Below are 24251 nucleotides of genomic sequence, written 5' to 3'. Positions count from 1 at the left end.
TGAGGGGGGTGCGATGGGGAGGTTCCCTTGTTAGACTGATAGGCGTAATGGTTCTGGACTGCGCGGCCTTCTACGGGAAACTTTCCGACCGCCCCTTACAGATACATAAAGTGTCGACTTACTTGGTGTTGTCGACTGTGATGGCGACCTCTTCGGCAGAGATGTTGAGTTGCTTGGAGTGGAAGACGACGGTGTCTGCGCTGGTGCCTTCGTCGACGCTGATGGTGATGGCGACGTGACCTATGAAGGTGAAGTTGGTGCCCTCCCCCAGGTATGGCTTCAGGTGCAGCTCGTAGAGGTGCGGACGCACCCGAGGGCTCAGCCGCTCGGACGCCGGGGGCGGCTTCTGGGGGCCGCCTTCGCCCTCACCGCCGCCTCCGGCGCCGCCACTGGCAGGCGCCTCTCCGCCTCCCGGTCTAGCCGAGCCGTTGGTGGCCGCCTGCGCTACAGGCGCCTGTTTCCTAGTCTGGAAGAGCAGAAGGTGCACAGGTCAGCCGGGAGACATCATCACTCCAGTGTTAAAGGGTCTTTTGGAAAGTAAAGAACGAGTTTTTTCTACAGATACTGTTATTTGATATAACTAAATGAAACTGTATTTTACACACAATTTGATATGCAAGTTACTTTTCTACGTAGTCATCGCTCAAATTTAAGCACTAGTACAGTTTTATCAGCTTTTCTACGCCTTCTGCATATTCAGTGGCCACGAGCCTTCTGTATACTCAGTTGGCACGAAGTTATGGACCCACTTTTAAGTTCCATCATAATTTCCGTAGCGTTGTCCACTCAAAAAAATCTTTCAATCTGGGTAATAAGTGACCATCACTTGGGACTAAGTCCGGACTGTACGTTGAAACCACTGAAACAAATCCTGTGTCACTCCCGCTGCTTGCGGACGTGCATTATCATAATGGAGGTCGACTCCACTGGTAAGCCGGCCGGTGTGCACGAGCGGTTCTAGGCGCTACAGTCTGGAACTGCGCGACCGTTACGGTCGCAGGTTCGAATCCTGTCTCGGGCATGGATGTGTGTGATGTCCTTAGGTTAGTTAAGTTTAAGTCGTTCTAAGTTCTAGGGGACTGATGACCTCAGAAGTTAAGTCCCATAGTGCTCAGAGCCATTTGAACCACCTTTTTTCCACTGGTAAGCATTCCAAGCCGTTTGTTTTTAATGGTGCGGCGAAGTCGTTGAAGAATCTGATAGTTGCCCCCCCCCCCCCCCCCCCCCCCATTGATGGTCTCACCTCTAGGCATATAGCCGACTAGCAAAAAACCCTTACGATCCCAAAACACCGTCGCTATTATCTTTCTGGTGTTCAGATACCTTTTGCTTTGTTCGGTTTCTTTGGGAACTGCGAATGATGGCATTCCACTGACTGGCGCCATGTTTGTGGTGTGGAGTGCGCTATCCGATCTCGTCACCACTGACAATGTGATACAAATATTCATCGCCAACCGTTTCCTAGAGGCTGACAAATGTTAACGCAGCTGCCATTCGTTTCGTTTTGCGCTCGCCCGACAAAATTCGGTGACAAAAAATATGTGAAGCCACCTGGCACACCCTTTTTTATGGCTCAGATCTGCAATAACAATCTCGTACAACACATTTCATGAAATGTCTGGAAAGAATGAGTGCAGTCCACTAACTGTGTTGTATTTTTGTTTTAATACACTACAAGCCATTAAAGTTGCTACACCAAGAAGATAACGTGCTACAGACGCGAAATTTTTCCGACAGGAAGAAGATGCTGTGATATGCAAATGATTAGCTTTTCAGAGTATTCACAGAAGCTTGGCGCCGGTGGAGACACCTACAACGTGCTGACATGAGGAAAGTTTCCAACAGATTCCTCATACACAAACAGCAGTTGACCGGCGTTGCCGGGTGAAACGTTGTTGTGATGCCTCGTCTGAAAAGGAGAAATGCGTACCATCATGTTTCCGACTTTGATAAAGGTCGGATTGTAGCCTATCGCGATTGCGGTTTATCGTATCGCGACATCGCTGCTCGCGTTGGTCGAGATCCAATGACTATTAGCAGAATATGGAATCGGTGGGTTCAGGAGGGTAATACGGAACGCCGTGCTGGATCCCAACGGCCTCTTATCACTAGCAGTCGAGATGACAGGCATCTTATCCGCATGGCTGTAACGGATCGTGCAGCCACGTCTCGGTCCCTGAGTCAACAGATGGGGACGTTTGCAAGACGACAATTATCTGCACGAACAGTTCGACGACGTTTGCAGCAGCATGGACTATCAGCTCGGAGACCATGGCTGCGGTTACCCTTGACGCTGCATCACAGACAGGAGCGCCGGCGATGGTGTACTCAACGACGAACCTGGGTGCACGAATGGCAAAACGTCATTTTTCCGGATGAATCCAGGTTTTGTTTACAGCATCATGATGATCGCATCCGTGTTTGGCGACATCGCGGTGAACGCACATTGGAAGCGTGTATTTGTCATCGCCATACTGGCGTACCACCCAGCGTGATGGTATGGGGTGCCATTGGTTACACGTCTCGGTCACCTCTTGTTCGCATTGACGGCACTTCGAACAGCGGGCGTTACATTTCAGATGTGTAATGACCCGTGGCCCTGCCCTTCATTCCATCCCTGCGAAACCCTACACTTCAGCAGGATAATGCACGACCGTATGTTGCAGGTTCTGTACGGGCCTTTCTGGATACAGAAAATGTTCGGCTGCTGCCCTGGCCAGCACATTCTCGAGATCTCTCACCAACTGAAAACGTCTGGTCAATGGTGGCCGAGCAACTGGCTCGTCACAATACGCCAGTCACTACTCTTGATGAAATGTGGTATCGTGTTGAAGCTGCATGGGCAGCTGTGTCTGTACATGCCAACCAAGCTCCGTTTGACTCAATGCCCAGGCGTATCAACGCCGTTATTACGGCCAGAAGTGGTCGTTCTGGGTACTGATTTCTCAGGATCTATGCACCCAAATTGAGTGAAAATGTAATCACATGTCAGTTCTAGTATAATATATTTGTCCAATGAATACCCGTTTATCATCTGCATTTCTCCTTGGTGTAGCAATTTTAATGGCCAGTAGTGTACTTGCTTTGAGTCAGTCAATGACCACCGAGGGCTGGCTCGAGCGATACTAGTCGTGAACATTCTTGCGTCCGTCATTAAACATGATACACCACTTTCGAATGGACTCCCCGTTCATTACATTACCGTAAACCTCAGTTATCTCTCAATAAATTCGATTGGTGGGGCGTTTTGAGCGTTTAAAAAGCGTATAACACTGCGCATCTCACACTTGGCGGTATCTAAAATTTCGTCACACAATTTAAAGTCGCACGGCTAAGCATTAAGCAACCGTAGTGGATAGTAGCTACCGCCAAACTGAAGCGGATGAGTAGCGAGGTCAGTGGTCGGTCGACGGAGGTAGTGGGGGAACAGGGTCACATGTCGAAATAATACGTTCTTTACTTTCCGAAAGACTCTCGTAATAACCAGTACCCTCCCGATTCTTTGAAGAATCGGACTCCCAGCTACACCGTGCCGCAGGAGGAGCGGTTAGTAGCCATGGATATGACAGGAGCGATAAATCGAAGCAAAAAATTCAAGTTAAAGTATGCTCTAAAATTTAGACCTCAAGAGCTCTGAACACATGTTCGGTAGAAGGTGGGCGTTTCAGAACAGCGTAGATCTGCAAGTGCACACAGCTCTTAGAGCCCATATTTTTTTGGACGTTTTCTCTTGATTTGGTCCATATTACCACCTCTCAAAATATGGAAAGCAAAGAGTTTGCAGTAGTATACTTTTTAGATCCATTGTTTACTAGACGTTTTTGCTTCGAATTATCATTCCTATCACATCCGTGAGTATTGGCACCCTGTATAAAAGAAGTTGCAACGTATGATAATTCACAAATGAATCGATGTTTAAAATATTTGACGTTAAGCACGTAAGCGATAAATTTTTTAGAAAAGGTTTGAAACTGTGTCTAGTTTGCTGAAGTAGCCATGTGCTCTATCATGAAACACTGGATGACTATGGTATGGGTAATTTCTCGGCAGTGAGTTAACTGCTGTGTCGGCATATGCACGCTTTCTAAGTGTATTAAACTTTTAACATAATATTGTACCTCTTAATGAATACATTACAAAAGAGTTTTAAATTTCTAAATTCTGTCAATGATTACATCAAATATCGCAATCAAAATTTTCTTACCCTGCAAGCCGATAGATAGAGTACCTGTAACTGAACCGTGAATCGGGTTAGCTGCTTACTATAGACGAATAATTTCATAATTCTGTAGAAGGGAAAAAGGACGGCAGTAAGATAATATGTCTTTGCGAAAATCACAGCAGTGAGAAGAGTATATTTTGCAAAGGTGTTTTTTTATTATTCTGAAAACATCGATGACGTGACACCCAACTCGGACTTCTCTCAAGTCACATCTTAAAAGCCATTAATCAAAGTGTAGTCCGGTAGATGGAGTACTTCTTGATTTCCATAAACCAAATGACTCAGTAGCACGCCTACACTTACTATCCAACGTATGATTGTAAGAAACTTACTTTCGCCTCAAATTACCCACAGTATGTGCATCCATTTTAGCGTCCTCCAACAAACTTTTTCTAGCCTGCATACTTAACATCAGCTATTTAACACATTAACTCATTTGCAAAGAAATTAGACGTTTGACGCTGTTTTATACAAGGTGGTCCATTGATCGTGACCGGGCCAAATATCTCATTAAATAAGCACCAAAAGAAAAAACTACAAAGAATGAAACTTGTCTAGCTTGAAGCGGGAGACCAGATGGCGCTATGGTTGGTCCGCTAGATGGCGCTGCCATAGGTCAAACTGATATCAACTGCGTTTTTTTTTAATAGGAACCTCTTTTTATTACATATTCGTGTAGTAGGTAAAGAAATATGGATGTTTTAGTTGGACCAATTTTTTCGCTTTGTGACAGATGGCGCTGTAATAGTCACAAATATATGGCTCACAATTTTAGACGAACAGGTGGTAACAGGTAGGTTTTTTAAATTAAAATACAGAACGTAGGTACGTTTGAACATTTTATTTCGGTTGTTCCAATGTCATACGTGTATCTTTGTGAACTTATCATTTCTGAGAACGCATGCTGTTACAGCGTGATTACCTGTAAATACCACATTAATACAATAAAAGCTCAAAGTGGTCCGTCAACCTCAATTCATTTGGCAATACGTGTAACGACATTCCTCTCAACAGCGAGTAGTTCGCCTTCCGTAATTTTCGCACATGCATTGACAATGCGCTGACGAATGTTGTCGGTGGATCACGATACCAAATATCCTTCAACTTTCCCCACAGAAAGAAATCCGGGGACGTCAGATCCAGTGAACTTGCGGGGCAAGGTATGGTGCTGCAACGACCAATCCACCTGTCATGAAATATGTCATTCAATACCGCTTCAACCGCACGCGAGCTATGTGCCGGACATCCATGATGTTGGAAGCACATCGCCATTCTGTCATGCAGTGAAACATCTTGTAGTAACATTGGTAGAACGTTACGTAGGAAATCAGCATACATTACACTATTTAGATTGCCATCGATAAAATGGGGGAGAATTATCCTTCCTCTCATAATGCCGCACCTTACATTAACCCGCCAAGGTCGCTGATGTTCCACTTGTCGCAGCCATCGTGGATCTTCCGTTGCCCAATAGTGCATATTATGCCGGTTTACGTTATCGCTGTTGGTGAATGACGCTTCATCGTTAAATAGAACTCGTGCAAGAAATGTGTCATTGCCCCGTAATTTCTCTTGTGCCCAGTGGCAGAACTGTACACGACGTTCAAAATCGTCGCAATGCAATTCCTGGTGCATAGAAATATGGTACGGGTGCAATCGATGTTGATGTAGCATTCTTAATGTAGCATTCTCAACACCGACGTTTTTGAGATTCCAGATTCAAGCGCAATTTGTCTGCTACTGATGTGCGGATTAGCCGCGAGAGCAGCTAAAGCACCTACTTGGGCATCATCATTTGTTGCAGATCGTGGTTGACGTTTCACATGTGGCTGAACACTTCCTGTTCCCAGAACAGCTACCTACAATGTATACAATGGCGTTCAAGAAATCACACTTTCCGCGCTGCATACGTAAATGGAACGGGATACAACTTAGTAAGTGGTACAACGAGAAGTACTCTGTGCCATACAGCGCACAGTGGTTTCCTTTGTTTCGATGTATGTGTACACGTATCAATTTCTTATGTTTGAACTCAAAGGTCTGCGACGGTCTGCGGGCGAAATCTTTCTAATGTTGCATCAATAATTAGCTTTAGATTATCAAATACCTCTCAAAATAGCAATGCCCTAGACCTTTTAAAACGGTTTCAAAACGACGTTTACAAACACTGTGTACGTGTGCTACACTGTACACCACAATCAATCCATGTGTGTGTTTTCAGTGGCTGTCCATCCCCGAATACTTCGTCCACTGGTAGGTCAGTGTAGAGGCAAGTAATATCCTAGTGGACCCGCCCGGCTAGCCGCGCGGTCTGATGCGCTGCTTCCCGAGCAGCAAGGCGCGCCGGTCCCTGGCACGAGTCCGCCCGGCGAATTTGTGTCGAGGTCCGGTGAACCCGCCAGTCTGTGGATGGTTGTTAGGCGGTTTTCCGTCTGCCTCGGCGAATGCGGGCTGGTTCCCCTTATTCCGCCTCTGTTACACTATGTCGGCGATTGCTGCGAAAACACTGTCTTCACGTACGCGTACACCATAATTACTCTACCACGCATACATTGAAGTTACACTCGCCTGGAGTGAGACGTTTGCGGGGAGGTCCACTGAGGGCCGAACCGCACAATAACCTTGTGTTCGGTGTGGGGCGGCGGTGGAGTGGGTGGACTGCTGTGGCCTGTTGTGGCGTTGTGAACCACTGAGGGCTACGGCGGGACGAAGCCTCTCCGTCGTTTCTAGGTCCCCGGTTCAATAATCAAAACACATAAAATATCCTAGTGGCAACTGTTGGACAAATGAGGAGGTCTTGGAAATGGATGCTCGTAAGAGACGATGTGTGGGTTTAAAGTCGGCTTGCAGTTACCATTACTACATAATTTACGATTTTTATGACAATATGTGTCATAGAAGCCCATTCGCAGAATTCAACCTTTTCACACAATACAGGAAATGTATCCGCAATTGCGAATATAAACAACCAAAAGCAGAATGACGTCAATGAAAGTCTGTGCCGGATCGGGACCTGAACCCAGAGGTCTTGCTTTACGCGAGCGATAGTCCTTACCGATGCAGCTATCCGTGCTCGAGTCACGGCCAGACCCAAACCACCATATGTCGTCGTCCATGTGATGCAACGTGTACTTTACATATATTCCCGACCAGGAAGGGCCGGCCACTGTGGCCTAGCGGTTCTAGTAGCTTCAGTCCGGAACCGCGCTGCTGCTGCAGTCAGAGATTCGAATCCAGCCTCGGGCGTGGATGTGTGAGATGTCCTTAGGTTAGTTAGGTTTAAGTTGGTTCAAATGGCTCTGAGCACTATGAGACTTAACTGCTAAGGTCATCAGTCCCCTAGAACTTAGAACTACTTAAACCTAACTAACCTAAGGACATTACACACATCCATGCCCGAGGCAGCATTCGAACCTGCGACCGTAGCGGTCGCGCGGTTCCAGACTGTAGCGCCTAGAACCGCTCGGTCACTCATGGGGGCAGTTAGGTTTAAGTACTTCTAAGTCTAGGGGACTGATGACCTCAGATGTCTAGTCCCATTGTGCTTAGAGCCATTTGAACCCTCCAGGAAGGACATATTTATTAGGAGTCGAGGGCCTGGTATTGGCAAATAAATACGAAATAGCAGTGCCTGTGTTATTAAGAAATACTACTTCTTAGTAACACAGGCATTGCTATTGGGTATTTTTCGAAGAACGCCGATGTTAATTTACCTTCAAAGACTATCTTCAAAAACTACCATATGACAGGAGGACAAGCCACTTCGAATCTACGGCAACATCTGTATACCGACGTCATTTAAATTACAGACACTATCTTCACTTTCAAGGCCTCCTAAACTTCCAGGCTCACCTCTATCACCCCTTTTGATAAATCATCATTATGCACTAACGCTGAAACTGTATAACTTCATATCACGTAAGCTATAACACGAAAAGTATCAATTACGAAAAGCCTTTTAAGTACAAATATGTAGTTTCCTGTCATTTCATTACAACAAATCCTACCTAAAACGACGCGTTTTCCATAGATCAATGTGCTCGTGCATTGAAACAGATTACGTTCATACAACACTTGCTATAGCATAAAAATCAAAAATACGGAATCCAACTTATACCAGATGGTGTTTTTCAATTTCTATTTGTGCCCTAAAACCGATGTTGCATCTCATCGATCACATCTCTCTTCACAGGCAAAAATGTGTGACAGTAGATTGTTCCTTTCACGCTTCGCAGTGTAGTGGCACACGGATTTCCATGCCGTGATGTGACAGCTGTTTGTTCACACACTTCCCAGGTCCCATCCACCAAAGTCGTCAAAGTGGCGTACAACTGAAGGTTGCCGGCCGAATTGGCCGAGCGGTTCTAGGCGCTACAGTCTGGAACCGCTACGGTCGCAGGTTCGAATCCTGCCTCGGGTAGGATGTGTGTGATGTCGTTAGGTTGGTTAGGTTTAAGTAGTTCTAAGTTCTAGGGGGCTGATGACCTCAGCAGTTAAGTCCCATAGTGCTCAGAGCCATTTCAACTAAAGATTCCACTTGGCCATTGAGACACACGCAATGAAACGAGGGCGGTTCAGTAAGTCATGCAACACATTTTTTTCCCCCTGGGCCAGATCCAGTTGAAAAGTGAGCAATTTGCTGTGGGACATCGTGGAATATTCCCGCTTCACCTCTTCTAGTTTCATTAAGTTCCGGTAGGCGGCGGCGCTATACGTAACCTTCAAAGTGGTGTCTTTAATGGAAGTGCGTTCCAACCGGAGAGTTTCTTCCGGTGGAAAATCAGAGGATCGCAGGTGCCCATAGCGCTTTACATCTCCGGATACCGAGCAGTGAACAAAAACACGATGAGTCGTTGGGAGAGGCGTCATTACCGCAACAAGGTCGTGAAAGCCTGTTCGATCTCCCGCATGCTGGCCGCCCGCACCACAGCAGACTTCTGAAAAGCTGGAACGTGCGGACACTCTCGTTGGAGGTGATGGCTGCACCACTGAACGTCTCTGTTGGTAGTGCTCACACGCTGGTCCAGCAGTTGTGGTACTAAAACGTGTAAAGGTGTGTGACCGCTGGGTTCCTCCTCTCCTAAGAGAAGACCTTAAAGGCCAACGAAGGACCATCTGTGTGGGATTTCTTGCGTGTTACGAGGATGAACGAGAAAATTTTTTCTCCAACATCGTCGCAGCCAATGAAACATGGGTTCATCACTTCGAACCGGAAACAGAACGGCAATCCACGGAGTGGCACTAAACCACCTCTTTTCCAAAGAGAAAGTACGAAGCCACACCCTCAGCTGGTGAAGTGTGGCAACGCTATGAAGGGGTTATTCTGTGTGATGTCCTCCCTCATGGTGCAACGACCAACTCTGAAGTGTCATGTGGTCTCCTCAGCAAACTGTAAACACGACTTCAGCATGTTCGCCGCCACAAAAATGCAAATGAACTTCTTCTCTGCCATGACAACGCAAGGTCTCTATACATGTTGTGCACCTAAGAGGAGCTCACAGAACTACATTGGAGTGTTCTTCCTCTCCCCCCTACAGTCCGGCTCTCCATCTTCTGACTTCGATCTGTTTGGTCGAGTGAAGGATGCACTCCGCAGGAAGCAGTAGTTGGGTGATGTTATGCCGGAGCCAAGGTAGCCCCTGAGGGCCGGCAACCCATATTACACCACAGAGGTTCAAAAATGGTTCAAATGGCTCTGAGCACTATGAGACTTAACATCTGTGGTCATCAGTCCCCTAGAACTTAGAACTACTTAAACCTAACTAACCTAAGGACATCACACACATCCATGCCCGAGGCAGGATTCGAACCTGCGACCGTAGCAGTCACGCGGCTCCGGACTGAGCGCCTAGAACCGCGAGACCACCGCGGCCGGCACACCACAGAGGACGAGGTTGTCTATGTCCAAGGCGTACTGAAAGCACCATGGTAAACACCGGATATTTACATTCAAGATAATGGAAACAGACATTCTGAGCACTACTTCCTGCAGGGGGAGCTCGAGCCACGGCCTGCAGGAAGTATCACTATGCCAAAACATGATCGGCTGGAGACAGCTACACTCCTGGAAATTGAAATAAGAACACCGTGAATTCATTGTCCCAGGAAGGGGAAACTTTATTGACACATTCCTGGGGTCAGATACATCACATGATCACACTGACAGAACCACAGGCACATAGACACAGGCAACAGAGCATGCACAATGTCGGCACTAGTACAGTGTATATCCACCTTTCGCAGCAATGCAGGCTGCTATTCTCCCATGGAGACGATCGTAGAGATGCTGGATGTAGTCCTGTGGAACGGCTTGCCATGCCATTTCCACCTGGCGCCTCAGTTGGACCAGCGTTCGTGCTGGACGTGCAGACCGCGTGAGACGCCGCTTCATCCAGTCCCAAACATGCTCAATGGGGGACAGATCCGGAGATCTTTCTGGCCAGGGTAGTTGACTTACACCTTCTAGAGCACGTTGGGTGGCACGGGATACATGCGGACGTGCATTGTCCTGTTGGAACAGCAAGTTCCCTTGCCGGTCTAGGAATGGTAGAACGATGGGTTCGATGACGGTTTGGATGTACCGTGCACTATTCAGTGTCCCCTCGACGATCACCAGTGGCGTACGGCCAGTGTAGGAGATCGCTCCCCACACCATGATGCCGGGTGTTGGCCCTGTGTGCCTCGGTCGTATGCAGTCCTGATTGTGGCGCTCACCTGCACGGCGCCAAACACGCATACGACCATCATTGGCACCAAGGCAGAAGCGACTCTCATCGGTGAAGACGACACGTCTCCATTCGTCCCTCCATTCACGCCTGTCGCGACACCACTGGAGGCGGGCTGCACGATGTTGGGGCGTGAGCGGAAGACGGCCTAACGGTGTGCGGGACCGTAGCCCAGCTTCATGGAGACGGTTGCGAATGGTCCTCGCCGATACCCCAGGAGCAACAGTGTCCCTAATTTGCTGGGAAGTGGCGGTGCTGTCCCCTACGGCACTGCGTAGGATCCTACGGTCTTGGCGTGCATCCGTGCGTCGCTGCGGTCCGGTCCCAGGTCGACGGGCACGTGCACCTTCCGCCGACCACTGGCGACAACATCGATGTACTGTGGAGACCTCACGCCCCACGTCTTGAGCAATTCGGCGGTACGTCCACCCGGCCTCCCGCATGCCCACTATACGCCCTCGCTCAAAGTCCGTCGACTGCACATACGGTTCACGTCCACGCTGTCGCGGCATGCTACCAGTGTTAAAGACTGCGATGGAGCTCCGTATGCCACGGCAAACTGGCTGACACTGACGGCGGCGGTGCACAAATGCTGCGCAGCTAGCGCCATTCGACGGTCAACACCGGGGTTCCTGGTGTGTCCGCTGTGCCGTGCGTGTGATCATTGCTTGTACAGCCCTCTCGCAGTGTCCGGAGCAAGTATGGTGGGTCTGACACACCGGTGTCAATGTGTTCTTTTTTCCATTTCCAGGAGTGTATTTAGGGGCTAGAACCAGTCCCGAAATTCCGTTCACTTTGGATGCCGACCTCGTGGACATCGACTGCTGAAGATTACGTCTTCGTCTCTGAATTGGAATTTATTGGGTGTGTGTTACCACGAACCTTTGTGAAAAATTAAGAGTGAATTTTTGTTTGACTCAACTAGAAGACTTTTCCTGCATCGTCATTGTTACCATTCTTCTGTTGTTCAGTCACCAACCTTGTAAACTTATGTAAATAAAAGTTGTGTTTGTGAAAATTGCGAATTGTCATCTGGTGACATGGAGGTAATTGATGCGCCAATACAGTGGCTTATACATTAACCAGTACAGTGGTACGACGTCGGCATACAGGCCCTGCTTGTAAGGTGGCGTAAGGCAGTCGCATTCAAAGCAGATTATTATTATTATTATTATTCTGGATTTACAATGTGAGTACATTTTTCCAGCACCTATTCTAGATCACAGTAAGTCACTAATTATTGTTCTCCACTCTTCTCTATTTGTCCATAAATCTTCAGGAATGTTGTTGTTCCTCATTGCTGACTGAACTCCCTGCATCCATGTATCAGGTGGTCGTCCCCTTTTTCTTCTTCCAATTGGGCCGGCCGGAGTGGCCGAGCGGTTAAAGGCGCTACAGTCCGAAACCGCACGACCGCTACGGTCGCAGGTTCGAATCCTGCCTCGGGCATGGATGTGTGTGATGTCCTTAGGTTGGTTGGGTTTAAGTAGTTCTAAGTTCTAGGGGACTTATGACCACAGCAGTTGAGTCCCATAGTGCTCAGAGCCATTTGAACCATTTCTTCCAATTGGTACCCAGTCGATTATGCGTTTTGGTAGCCTTTCCTGTTCCATTCGTCTGATGTGTCCATACCATTTAAGTTGTTTGTGCTCGATGAAAGCAATAATTGAATTTTTACATTTCATCTTGTCTCTGATTACTTCATTTCTTATTCTTTCTCGTCTTGATATTCTTGCTGAACGTCTCCAGAAATCCATTTCTGTGGCTAATAATTTTGATTTCAGTTGCCATTTTGTTGTCCACACTTCTGAACCATATGTAATAATGCTCCTAACTATTGTTTTAAAAATCCTTATTTTGTTATCAGTTGTTATGTGTGTGTCCCAGAGAATTCCATTCAATAAAGAGATTGTCGTCTTTCCAGAATTTATTCTTGATCTAATTTCTTTGTCCTGTTTCCCATCATTTGTAATTTTCACACCTAAATATTTATATTCCTCAGTAGCTGTTATTGTTCCCATCCCTTCTTCTAATATTAAGTCTCCATTCACTCCACCAATTACCATGTACTTTGTTTTATTCATGCTTACATTTAGACCTGATTTTTTATATTCTTGAATCAATTTTCTGGTCATATACTCTATGTCCTCACAGTCTTGGGCTATAATCAGTTGGTCATCTGCAAATTGTAGCGAGTATATTGTTCTATCATTTATTGGTATTCCCATAGCGTGACATTTTTCCTTCCAATTCTGTAAAGTTACTTCTGTATATATTTTATACAATGTAGGTGAGATGCTACATCCTTGACGTAATCCTTTTGTGACTTGGAATCCATGTGATAGATATTTACCAATTTTTATTTTTGAAATAGAATTTTTATATAAATTTTGAATTTCTTTAATTATTCTTGGATTTATTCCTATTGATATTAAAGCTTTCCATAAACTGGATAAAGGCACACTATCATAGGCTTTTTCTATATCTATGAATACTAAATGCATAGGTTGTGCCCGAACCATTTTTTTTTCAATAATTTGTTGTAGGCAAAAGATATGATCAATTGTTGATCTTCCAGCTCTAAAACCTGCTTCTTCTTCAGCCTCCTTTTCTTTGTATTCTTGTTCTAACAAATATTTAATAATTCTTCCATATAATCTACTGAAGGTATTGGTCACTGTTATTCCCCTATAATTTTTACACTCATCTTTCGCTCCTTTTTTATGTATCACTGAAATATATCCTACTTTCAAATCATTTGGGACATCTTCCCCATTTAAACATCTTTCGAAAAGGTTTCTTAACAGTTCCATTAATTTCTTTGTTCCTAATTTTAATAATTCTGCAGGAATACCTCCAATGCCTGTAGCCCTTCCATTCTTTAAAGATTTTATTGCAGTTTTTACTGTCTCTATTTCCCGTGTGGAGTTGCTAGTCTCCCATCGGGCGCCTCCCCAGGTGGTGGATAGGGGAATGCCCACCAGATATGGAGGGTACCGGGGAAATAAAATACCCGGGGTGGACCAAAACTAGCAACTACTGCCTTGTAGTCTAGGTATTGGATTACTAAAGGCTAAAGGAAGAAAACCTTGAGCAAAAATTACCTGGTCCTCCAGGTTGGAGGTTAATGCGATGGGCCAACTCCCCATTCATTGGAAAAACCTCACTGGTTAAAAAGCCTATAAATTCAAAGGAGATTATTTTGAAAAATAGGAATCTGCAGCCAAAAGAGTCAGGGATCACTATTTTTTTGGAAGAGTTGAGAAAAATTGAATATATACGGGTATTATCGACCTTCATTTTTTGGGTGGTAATTATTATGATTTACATTACATTTGCTGTTATAGCTTTTCGATTTGAGTTCATGGTATGTTATCTCGATTTTTATGATAAATTAAAATATGTAGCTTGTAGGAGTTTTTCCCTGTGTGAATGGGTTCAAGGTTGTTCTACAGTTTGCTCTGATGATGATTTCTTTGGTTTTTTTTTTCAGGTTGTCTATACGCTGAAGAATTTATTTGCAACTATTTTAGAACTCTCATTGATTATTACGTAAGAGTTGCTGATTGGTTCAGTCTTTGAAGTTTCTTTCAAGTTTGGATTTTATGTTTCGCATCTGTTGTAATAATGACATAAAAACAATCCTATATTGTTTTGGTGTTGGTTAATTTTAATTTTAGTCTGCTGAGTTTTTGAATTTGTTCTTGAATGAATATTGCTAGAGGCTCAGGTTATTAACCATCTCATCACTAACTTTTCGGTTTGTATAGATTTAACACAGATAATTATGTTCTAAGGCTCATTAGCTAGTTTTGTTTCTTTATCTTTTTGTATTCTCTTTGAATCTTGACAGATCCCTCCTTTGCTTTTAATTTTCGCTTGGAGTTATGAACCTGAGGATTTACAGGTTGGTGTTTATTTAAGTTTTTACATTTTCAATACTTTATGCCTTTATTACTGGTTTTATTTAGCGTTTATAATTTTGTTAATATTCTCTATTTTACTCTATTGTTGAGTTCGGTTCTTATTATCTCCCTTCTACACTCCTGGAAATTGAAACAAGAACACCGTGAATTCATTGTCCCAGGAAGGGGAAACTTTATTGACACATTCCTGGGGTCAGATACATCACATGATCACACTGACAGAACCACAGGCACATAGACACAGGCAACAGAGCATGCACAATGTCGGCACTAGTACAGTGTATATCCACCTTTCGCAGCAATGCAGGCTGCTATTCTCCCATGGAGACGATCGTAGAGATGCTGGATGTAGTCCTGTGGAACGGCTTGCCATGCCATTTCCACCTGGCGCCTCAGTTGGACCAGCGTTCGTGCTGGACGTGCAGACCGCGTGAGACGCCGCTTCATCCAGTCCCAAACATGCTCAATGGGGGACAGTTTCGGAGATCTTGCTGGCCAGGGTAGTTGACGTACACCTTCTAGAGCACGTTGGGTGGCACGGGATACATGCGGACGTGCATTGTCCTGTTGGAACAGCAAGTTCCCTTGCCGGTCTAGGAATGGTAGAACGATGGGTTCGATGACGGTTTGGATGTACCGTGCACTATTCAGTGTCCCCTCGACGATCACCAGTGGTGTACGGCCAGTGTAGGAGATCGCTCCCCACACCATGATGCCGGGTGTTGGCCCTGTGTGCCTCGGTCGTATGCAGTCCTGATTGTGGCGCTCACCTGCACGGCGCCAAACACGCATACGACCATCATTGGCACCAAGGCAGAAGCGACTCTCATCGCTGAAGACGACACGTCTCCATTCGTCCCTCCATTCACGCCTGTCGCGACACCACTGGAGGCGGGCTGCACGATGTTGGGGCGTGAGCGGAAGACGGCCTAACGGTGTGCGGGACCGTAGCCCAGCTTCATGGAGACGGTTGCGAATGGTCCTCGCCGATACCCCAGGAGCAACAGTGTCCCTAATTTGCTGGGAAGTGGCGGTGCGGTCCCCTACGGCACTGCGTAGGATCCTACGGTCTTGGCGTGCATCCGTGCGTCGCTGCGGTCCGGTCCCAGGTCGACGGGCACGTGCACCTTCCGCCGACCACTGGCGACAACATCGATGTACTGTGGAGACCTCACGCCCCACGTGTTGAGCAATTCGGCGGTACGTCCACCCAGCCTCCCGCATGCCCACTATACGCCCTCGCTCAAAGTCCGTCAACTGCACATACGGTTCACGTCCACGCTGTCGCGGCATGCTACCAGTGTTAAAGACTGCGATGGAGCTCCGTATGCCACGGCAAACTGGCCGACACTGACGGCGGCGGTGCACAAATGCTGCGCAGATGCGCCATTCGACGGCCAACACCGCGGTTCCTGGTGTGTCCGCTGTGCCGTGCGTGTGATCATTGCTTGTACAGCCCTCTCGCAGTGTCCGGAGCAAGTATGGTGGGTCTGACACACCGGTGTCAATGTGTTCTTTTTTCCATTTCCAGGAGTGTATATTTTCAAAACTTTAGTTCATCTTTTGCTATTAAGACACATGTAGAGGGTTCGATTTCTGGTAGAGTTCTAGCTGGTTTCTCACTAATGTTAATTAAATATGGTATTTATCGTAGAATGACCATTATTTCTCACTTAGGTTTTTTTTTTTTTCCTCTCTTCAAGTTTGTGATGTGCTGCTAGTGAAAAAATTACATTTTTGTCAAGCAGATTTTAAGTCTTCAATTGCTGACTCTTCTGTTATTGGTAGTTTACCGGATAAAAATTTTATTTTATTTAATCGTATGGCTAGGGCCGCCCGTCGGGCAGACCGTTCGCCGGGTGTCGATCTTTCAATTTGACGCCAATTCGGCGACCTGTAGTCGATGAGGATGATGGGATGATGATAACACAACACCCAGTCACTGGGCGGAGAAAATTCCACGTACCCGGGCCCATAGTATTGACAATCCGTCACGCTGACCATACAGCTACCGGGGGCGGACTTAATAAAAATTGATACATTAGTACAGGTTCACTTTCCTTAATAATAGAACAAGTTCTTTAGTTTTCAAATGTTTAGGCAACCCCTGTTTTATAGTAACCCTATCACTAGTCTAGTTCTGTTACGATTTCTTTTGAGATGATCAATTATGGCTACGGATATTTCTTTAAATTTGTAAGTTAATGAAGTTTATTCAATACAATTGTATCATGATCCCTCTTCAGACTTTTGGCACTAAGTTTTTAATCTTTTTTAGAGCCGTTTATACTTAATATAGACACATCCCGAATAAAACCCACCTGCTTTCAAGAAAAAAGTTTGGCTACACTGTCGTGTTCAGCAAATTGAGATTGGTTTGAAATTTATTTATTTATGGGGGAAACATTGGAGTGACGTACCGCGACGCCGAAGTAGTAGACGAGGACGCCGACGAGCGCTGCGAACAGGACGGCGGCGAAGACGAAGGCGAGGGCGCGGCCCGTCGAGACGAAGCAGCCGCCCTTGCGGCCGTACTCGATGGCGTCCGCGTGCAGGAACTCGTCGCGGCTCGTCGACAGCGGCATCGCGGCGGCGGGGGCGGAGGTGGGGGCGGCGGCCGAAGGCGAAGAGGCCGGCGGCCGCGACTCGCGGCTCTTGCTGGCGGACGACGGGCCCGCGCTGCTGCCTGCAACACGCCACGTCGATACCGTGTTTTTAGATATCCTGCAGGTTTTTGACACAGTTCCTCACAAGCGCCTTCTAATGAAATTGCGCACCTGTTGGAGTATCATCACACATGTGCAACTGGATTCGTCTCATAAGGATCACACAGTTCGTAGTAGCTGACGGAAAACAGAAGTACAGGGGTTATTCTAAATGATGGATCCATTTTCAAAATTTCGGATTTATTCAAATCCAAAATGAACAACGTTTATACCAATGAAAAGAGGAAGTTTCAAAGTTTTCTCATAATTCCTAGGCATAAATGCTAACGATTACACTAGCATAGCACAATAATCAAAATTGCTGCACGAACTATCTCAGCTGAGTGCCCTCCCCAACACAAACTTCATTTTCCCTTATATATTGCCACTACTGCCAGGGCTCTCCGATATTGGCAAGCAAGATCCATCCGTGATCTTATAGATCTTATAATTAAATGTCTAAGGGAAACAATTATAGCCGCGCGGGATTCGCCGAGCGGTCTAAGGTACTGCACTCATGGACTGTGCGGCTGGTCCCGGAGGAGGTTCGAGTCCTCCCTCGGGCATGGGTGTGTGTGTTTGTCCTCAGGATAATTTAGGTTAAGTAGTGTGTAAGCTTAGCAGTTAAGTCCCATAAGATTACACACACATATGACCATTGGAAACCATTATAAGATCTATAAGATCACCAATGGTACAAGACGACCCATTACGTCTAACTGCTGGGGTGCTTGCCAATATCGGAGAGCCCTGGCAGTAGCGACAATATGAATAGGAAAATGAATGGAAGTTTGTGTTGGGAAGACCACTCAGCTTAGGTAGTTTGTGGAGCATTGTTGACCATTGTGCTGTGGTAGAGTAATGGTTAGCATTTCTGCCTAGTAAGCAAGAAGACCTTGGTTCGAGTCCCGGCCGCAGCACAAATTTTAATTCATTTCGTATGCTTCGATCATGTTTTCATAATGTTTAATATCAATTTAATAAATTTAGTAATTTTTAATTAATTAGATTTTAATAATTAGAAATGTGATAAATGTTCAATGCTGTCACTGTTGGCTGCACGGCAAACATCGACGCGGTAGCCAAACTCATCCCACACACGCGAAAGCTTATCTGCTGTTAGTGAGTGCACGGCAGCAGTGATCCGGTTCCGCCGATCGTTCGCAGTGGTTTGTAGAAGCGGGACGTAAACAGCTTCCTTCACATAACTCCGTAAGAAATAGTCGCGGGGTGTGATATCAGGAGATCTCGGTGGCCAGAAGTGTAGAGCCTGGTCCTCAAGTCCCCTGCGACCGATCCAGCGCTGAGGAAGGAAGTCATTCGAAAACCCTCGTCGTACATCACGATGCCAGTGGAGTGGAGCTCCATCCTTCTGGAAAATGAAGTCCTGGGAATCTTCCATTACTTGTTGGAACAGCCATTTTCCAACATGTCCAGGAAAGTAATTCCCATTACAGTTCTTTCCGCAAACAAAAATGGTCCATAAACGTCTGTACGGGATACGGCACAGAACACGTTGATCTTCGGTGAGTCTCTTTCGTGTTGCAATGGCGAATGTGGATTTTCCAAATACCATATGCGAACATTGTCTGCTGACTTTTCACTAAGGTGGAACGTCGTTTCATCGCTATAAATTATAAGCTGTAGAAATGAGTCATCCTCCATCTTTGCTAGCACGTAACCACAAAATGCGAGACGCTTCTAATCATACAATGAAGGCTTTCACGACCGGATGGTACTGTTGTTGTTAATTCTTCCGGGTTATATGGCCGTGGTCCATGGTATTCCTCTTCCTAACGTTTCGTCCAATACTACGTTGGACATCCTCAGAGGTATGGCTGGTCCTGCTGAATCCTGAGTCGGCAGGACTCAGCAGGACCAGCCATACCTCTGAGGATGTCCAACGTAGTACTGGACGAACCGTTAGGAATAGAAGAATCCCATGGACCACGGCCATATAACCCGGAAGAATTATCAACAACGAGACGCTTCTCTTTGTCACTGGGGTTGAGAGCGTGTTCAAATTGTAATCCGTAGGGCTTGTACAGCAAACGCCGTCTCACAACTTTCCATACATTTGGTTGGAGTATTCCAAGTTCTCGACTGGTTCTGTTGGTAGACCTACTGAGACTGCGCAGAAAACTTCATTGAATCCGTCTCACATCATCCTGCAACACATGGGGTAGGCCGTGCTTTTTCCTTTGCAAACACTCCCAGTCTGTTCAAATTGTTTAAACCAACGGCTAGCGCTTTTGCGAGTTGGTGGTTGAATACCGAATTTGGTACGAAATGCCCGCTGCACTGCAATTTTCGTCTAACTTTTCGCGATTTCACGAACGCAGAAAACCTTGTTCTCCACAGTCGCCATCTCACTCACAACTGACAGTGAAACGGAATGACGTCCCTACTGCCGCGCGAACTCTACGGGCCGCATCTGAAACCATCACCGCCCGCCCATCAAAAACTTTGGAACTTCCTCTTTTCATTGGTATAAAGCTCGTTCATTTTGAATTTGTACTTAATACATACGAATTTTTTAAAATGGGTCAATCATTTACAATAATCCTGTAGTACCTGTCGTTCCCCAGTGAAGTGTTACATGCCCTCTGCTGTTCCTGACCTACATAAAAGATTAACTGCTTCTAATGATTTTCCTGGAATTGTGGGATCATACAATGAAGGGTCTTTCTATTTATCTATTCGCCAATAGGTTACATTTTTTTATGCTGAGGGTCAATTGCCACTTCCTGCTGCAAGCATAGGTCATATCCAGGCCCCCCTGCACTTTGCCACAATTTTCTACCATTGCGACTTTAACAGCATCATCCGTGAAAAGCCATCTATTGGCTGTGTTATGCATTACAGTATAAGGTGACCCCTGAGAAGAAAGTGATTACCTGTGACCAAATGTTTTCTAGTTAGGTACACGGACGGCAGTTATGATTTGTTGTTTTCCAACCAGGTACATGCAATGCGACATCTTAACAGAGAGCAATTTGGAAGGCCGGACTTGCAGGAATAGATCTTTGGTCGTGTAGCTGCAGATGCCGTTGCCTCTCCATGTGTCATCCATAGGTTGTGGACACGCTACAGTCAATAGACAAGGCGAGTTCGGCAAGGTTGCCGACGTATTACATCCTAAGGTGAAGACCGATATATCTAGCCACCTCAACGTTGCGACGTCGTACGGGTACCGCCAGAGCATTGGAGCCGCTGTGTTCTATCAGACAAGTCACGAGTAAGGACCGTACTACCCAGGTGTGCGGTTCGAGTAGACAAGACAACACCCATCAGCTCGCTTTCAGATCTGCAGTTCTCATGTCACCTGGCAGCTTCGCCACAGGTGAAAGCAGTTGTTCACAGACGAGTCCAGAGTACTAGGCGGTATTTGCCAATGTTGTCCAGAAAACCGACACAGATTTCCAAGGTCCTGTGACGTGACGTGATGTGTTGACAGCCATACAGATCTTGTCCACAGTCGCCTTACCGCCACGCAGTACATGAAACAGATCCTGTTAATCCATGTGCTGGCTGCTGCATGCGATGGTAGCCCTGGATTCCTTCTAATTCCAAGGCGTATTTGGCGGGCGTCAGCAGGAATGCGTTGCGAAGCCTCGACATCGAAGTTACGGAACGACCGGTGGTAAGTTCCGACCTAAACCCCATCGCGCACATGTGAGACATGGCTGACAGACGTGCTCAAGGTCGCCCTGTTCCACCATAGACTCTCAGAACTCTCATCGAAGGATTTGAATACCACAGCATGACCTCTGTAGACTAATGCATAGCATGCCACGTACGTGTCAGGCAGTGATAAACGTTCAGTGAGGGCTTGCACGTTAGTGAAACACTGTTAATCCCATGAAAAGGACTCAGGATGACAGAATGAATGATTATTTCCACTTTGTAACCGAAACCTGTTGGACATTTCAGTTCTTTTTACGTAAACGATCGAGGATGTAATGCTGTTTTGTTGTAACTTAATTTGTGAAGAATAAACGTATTGTTTGCTTACATACTCAGTCCTCGATTATTGCTCAATGGAGTATGGCAGACGCCCAGAGTTATGTTCCATAATTCTTTTGAGCAGTATACAGAGTGCTCCGTTTCAGCGCAGGAATCTCTGGAAGAATAGATACTCAAAAACGACTTTCTCGGGTATGGATGTAAGTCAGTGGCTCATGAAAGTAAATACAATGAGACATTCTAAAAAGCACTCCGCCTTCGTGCCAGAAGTGGCCCATCGGGACCATTCGACCGCCGTGTCATCCTCACTGAGGATGCAGACAGCAGGGACGTGTGGTCAGCACACCGCTCTCCCCGTCGTTGTGATGATTTTCTTTGACCGGAACCGCTACTATGCGGTCGAGTAGCTCCTCGCACCCCGAAAAATGACAACAGCGCATGACTGCCCGGATGGTCACCCACCCAAGTGCCGACCACGCCCGACAGCGCTTAACTTCGGTGATCTGACGGGAACCGGTGTATCCACTGCGGCAAGGCCGTTGCCAGACATTCTAAAACGTAAGCAAATATTACTTTCAGCACAACCCTCTTTTTAAATGGATACCCTGCATTATTTCTAATGCATTCAATAAAGTAAATGGCGTTGGTTGCATAGGAAAACGTCAGTTAAATCCCGAGAAGCGAAGTTGACGGTTGAAATAAAACTAAACACGCAGCTATTGCACATCTCGGGATGCAAGCGTGTTAACTGCACGTTGTTCATAATCGTAATGTGATTAACGTGCGTAATCTTACTTTCACCGATGTCACGAGGGCAAAAGGTAATAATAGAGTTTCGTGTCACAAACTTTGATATGTACATATCGATTACCCTCTTGGAAGTGTTATTTAACTACGAACACACTGCGGAACAATACCGGTCAGTGCGCTAATCCAACAATTCCTAAACCGATGGATAGGACGGGGCAGTTCTGTTCAGAGATTTCCAGCGTGGTCGTGGGATTTCATCCCCATGAAACTTTTTTGTCTAGGGACCTGTGAAAAATGTGGTGTACCACAAGTTTCAAATAACAATGGACAACATGAAACCTCGTATTACCGCCGCATGTGCCGCAGTAACACTAGAAACAGAGACAACAATGAGCCCAGCATTGTTGGAGCATGCACAGCGGTATTACTTTGTAAATGGCGATCTCTTCGAACATACGTTGTAGCGTTTCTGTTGTGAGAAATGCGATTGTACACCGGCGTACATTTTGTGTGTTTCTGAGGAAACGTAAGTTTGTTTTGTAGGTACTACTGCGCACTTTTGTGCAAAAACTCAAGTCTAACCTAATCATCAATAATGTTGAGTGACATGTCCTGTACCTACCATGTACCATTATGTAACTGCTGTTCAACTACGTACAACTAGCATTTACCCCCTTGCTCAGCCATGAATTATGTTTACTCTGGCAAGCGATATCCGGTATGTCGTCACCATTATTGTAAAATAAAGATCAATCAAGCACGAACGAGTAATGTCTCCTTATTTTTCAGTGTGTGTGACAGGATGACAGGACGTCTGTATTGTTTCCAGTAAAGAAATAAAGAAAAATGAGAAAAGCGCTTGTCGCGTCGTAGTAGTCGCGATTACGGGCAACATGGGGTTCACGCTTCCCTCTCGGGATGTGAAATAGTGGACCATTTCATTCATTGCAAACGCCAACTTTGCTTTCCAATTTCTCGGAAAGTCACTGACATCTTGCGATCCAGCGAACGCCATTGTTTTTTATTTATTTTTTATGTTACTGATTACGTAAGAAATAATACGGGACATCAATTAAAAAAACGCAAGTTTATGTCGAAAATAATATTTGATTGGATTTTAGAATGTCTCACAGTACGGGGTGTTAAAAAAGTCCCTCCGCAGTGCTGTATGATTGTTCGCCAGCCTGGGTTACTTCCCTTCAAGTGGACTCTCTCAACATTCCACTGTTTCGTTTATCGCAGCCAGCGTCAGTAGTATCGTTGGTGTGTGACGTCACGTGTTGTCGTGAACGTTTTAGTTCCTTTGTTTCGTTTCTGTCACTGCTAAAATTGCAACCACTGAAGGACGTGTGTTTTTAGTCGAACAAGTGTTCAAAGCTGGCGGTAAATACATAGTTTCAGTTCGTCACACATTTAAATCATTTTTCCCGTAGACAACACTCCCACATCCCGATACTGTGTGAGATTTGACTAACAAATTTCGAAGTATGGGTTCAGTGACAGATGCACCGAGAAGTGTTCGTGCTAGCGTTTTGTCTGAGGATAAAATACTAGATATTTCCGACAAAATGTCCATGAGTCCGAACAAGTCAATAAGAAAACTCGCCCAGGAAATCGATGTTAGTGCCGGAACGGCCCACACAGCTTTAAGGAAAAAATTAGAACTTTTCCCGTACACAGTGACAGTCGTGCAAGAACTGAAAAATACTGATCATGGCAAGAGACTGCATTATTGTTAATGGTTCAAAAATTTCGTTCAACAAAATTTAAGGGATATCCTTAATGAAATGTTTTTCACTGATGAGGCGTGGTGTCATTATCCGGGTACATGAATTCCCAAAACTCTCGTATGTGGAGTACTGTAAATCCATTGTGTGAAAATACGAGTTTGGATTGCAATTTCTAGAAGTCGGTTTGTGGGTCCCATATTTCTCAACGAAACAGTAAACGCACAACG

The 24251-nt window shown here is 45.8% G+C and overlaps 1 protein-coding gene and 1 pseudogene across 1 annotated transcript in view; both read right to left on the bottom strand.

Annotated features, from left to right (window-relative positions):
• Positions 1–24251, bottom strand: part of LOC124552576 (aminopeptidase N-like) — a 330325-nt gene that overhangs the window by 218652 nt on the left and 87422 nt on the right. The window contains exons 2-3 of the mRNA XM_047126899.1: positions 17294–17559; positions 123–466 (exon numbers count right to left, since the gene is read on the bottom strand). Of these exons, the coding sequence (XP_046982855.1) occupies positions 123–466; positions 17294–17458 (509 nt within the window). The 5' untranslated portion in view covers positions 17459–17559. The remainder of the gene's footprint in view (positions 1–122; positions 467–17293; positions 17560–24251) is intronic.
• On the bottom strand, positions 21971–22088 carry LOC124552753 (annotated as a pseudogene).

Source organism: Schistocerca americana, chromosome 10 (genome assembly GCF_021461395.2).
Source record: "Schistocerca americana isolate TAMUIC-IGC-003095 chromosome 10, iqSchAmer2.1, whole genome shotgun sequence".
Classification (NCBI taxonomy): Eukaryota; Metazoa; Arthropoda; class Insecta; order Orthoptera; family Acrididae; genus Schistocerca; species Schistocerca americana.
The sequence above is the reverse complement of the archived record's forward strand: the minus strand, read 5'-3'. Positions and strand labels throughout refer to the sequence as shown.